This window comes from Aplysia californica, unplaced genomic scaffold, assembly GCF_000002075.1.
Source record: "Aplysia californica isolate F4 #8 unplaced genomic scaffold, AplCal3.0 scaffold00771, whole genome shotgun sequence".
Classification (NCBI taxonomy): Eukaryota; Metazoa; Mollusca; class Gastropoda; order Aplysiida; family Aplysiidae; genus Aplysia; species Aplysia californica.
The window spans coordinates 332,812-334,806 of record NW_004798041.1 but is presented as its reverse complement, the minus strand read 5'-3'; the positions used below and the strand labels follow the sequence as shown (position 1 = coordinate 334,806).

The 1,995-nt window shown below is 43.9% G+C and overlaps 1 protein-coding gene across 1 annotated transcript in view; it reads left to right on the top strand.

Moving 5' to 3' along the window:
• LOC101856295 overlaps positions 1-1,995 on the top strand; it is a gene marked incomplete at its 5' end in the record, with an annotated part of 11,309 nt that overhangs the window by 7,752 nt on the left and 1,562 nt on the right. Inside the window, 1 exon segment of the mRNA XM_013088592.2 lies at positions 1,022-1,359. Coding sequence (XP_012944046.1) covers positions 1,022-1,359 — 338 coding nt within the window.

Sequence of the window (1,995 nt, the reverse complement as noted above, 5' to 3'; positions counted from 1 at the left end):
CACACACATACACACACACACATACACACACACATACACACACACACACATACACACACACACACACACACACACACACACAGACACACAGGATATTGTGCGACGTTTTTGCATGGTGTAGAACCGACTTAAGTCGATCCACGTCCACCCCGTCAAGCCAGCTAGACCTAGATCTAGATCTTACCTATTTTAGCCCCATGTGTTATGATTACGAGAACAACAGACAGCACAGGCACAGGCAATTTATTTATTTATTTTTTAACGTTTTCATCGTTGTTTCTGGTGTGTATATCTATAGAGACATAAGCATAGGTCTAGACAAGACTGCCTTTAAAAAAAAATTACACAGAGGACTCGGGGCCCAATCCTCGACATTTCCACGTAGACATTTTTCCCAATAGCAGTTGGGTCTCGTCCTGTCGGAGATGAACATTATGACCGGGCATATGGTTGTGTTTTAGGGTAATAAAATAAATGTTTTTAATGAACAAAAGCAAACAAAAAACCATACAAACAACTTTTTAAAAAAAGTCCCCCCCCCCCTTCCCCCCAAAAAGCCCCAAAACACCAACAACTAAAAACAACTGCATAGAAAACCAGAACAAACCCATCACTTCCACAGACATTGCTCAGTAGCCGTTGGGTTAGGTCCTTTCGGAGATGGACATTAAATCTGAGACACATGTTTATGATTGTTTATGCGAGTACTAAAACGGCCACTTCCACAGACCTTTGTCAATAGCAATTAAGCTCGGTTCTATTGGAGTTGGACAATATAATCGGATGTATACGTCTGTGTAAGGTGGATTTAAAACAACCTTAAAAACCCGCCACTTCCTTGGACATTTCTCAATAGCGATTAAGTTCGTACCTATCTGAGATAGACATTACACTAGGATGTACATGTTTGTAATGAATAAAAACGCTTAAATCCCATCGGTGACGGACATTACAATCGGATGTATATTGTGTGTGATGGAGTAAAAACAAATTTTAAAAAAGAAACCCGCCACTTCCACAGACGTCTGTCGATGCAGAACTCAACCTCCGACTGCTCGCCCTCCAAGATCTCTCGTCATGAGGACAGCGCCAGGCTATCACTCTCTCACAGCGAGGGCTCCGACTCGAGGGGGCTGCTGACGTCACAGACCAGACAACAAGATGGCGGCGGACTGTCGGGCTCCGAGCGTGGCTCGAGGGTGGGTGAGGACGGGTCGGAGAACGAGGAGAGTGATATCGAGGTGGATAAATCGGACCAGGAGGAGGATGAGGAGGAGGAAGAGGAGGAGAATGACGTGACGGTGGATGAGGAAGAAGTTCCCGGGAAGAGGGGAGGCGTGTCACCTCTGAGGAATCTTGGTAAGTATTTTGTTCTGGTCTCAACACAGGATAAGGTCGTAGGTGGTAGGTGGGCGCTTTGGTGTGGGGACGTTTTGGGCATACTTTGATTTTTGTTGCTGTTACCGCTGCAGTTGCTGCTGTTGTTGTTTTTGCTGTTGTTGCTGTTATCATATTGGTTACTGTTGTCTATCTCTATTGTTATTCTTGTTGTTGTTGCTGCTGTGATAGTTGTGGCTGTTATTGTATTTAATGTTGCTGTTGTAATGTTCGTTGTTGTTTTTTTGTTGTTTTTTTAAATAGCTATTTGCAGTGATTGCTCTTTTTGTTGGTCGTTATTACCATATTTTTCTTCTTTTTTTTTGGGGGGGGGTCTTGTGTCCAGATTTTGTGCCGAATACTGGTAGGTTATGAATTAAATGTTTTTCTGTCGTAGTCTGTTAGAGTTAAAGTGTTCAAAATAAGAAAAATATGTATTTTGCCGACGATTTATACTGATAATGATGACGGTCATGATGATGCTTATGCTGCTGCTGTTGCTGCTGTTGTGGTGCTGTTGCTGGTGCTGCTGGTGCTACTGGTGCTGCTGGTGCTGCTGGTGCTGCTGCTGGTGCTGGTGCTGCTGCTGCTGCTGCTGCTGCTGATGATGATGATGAT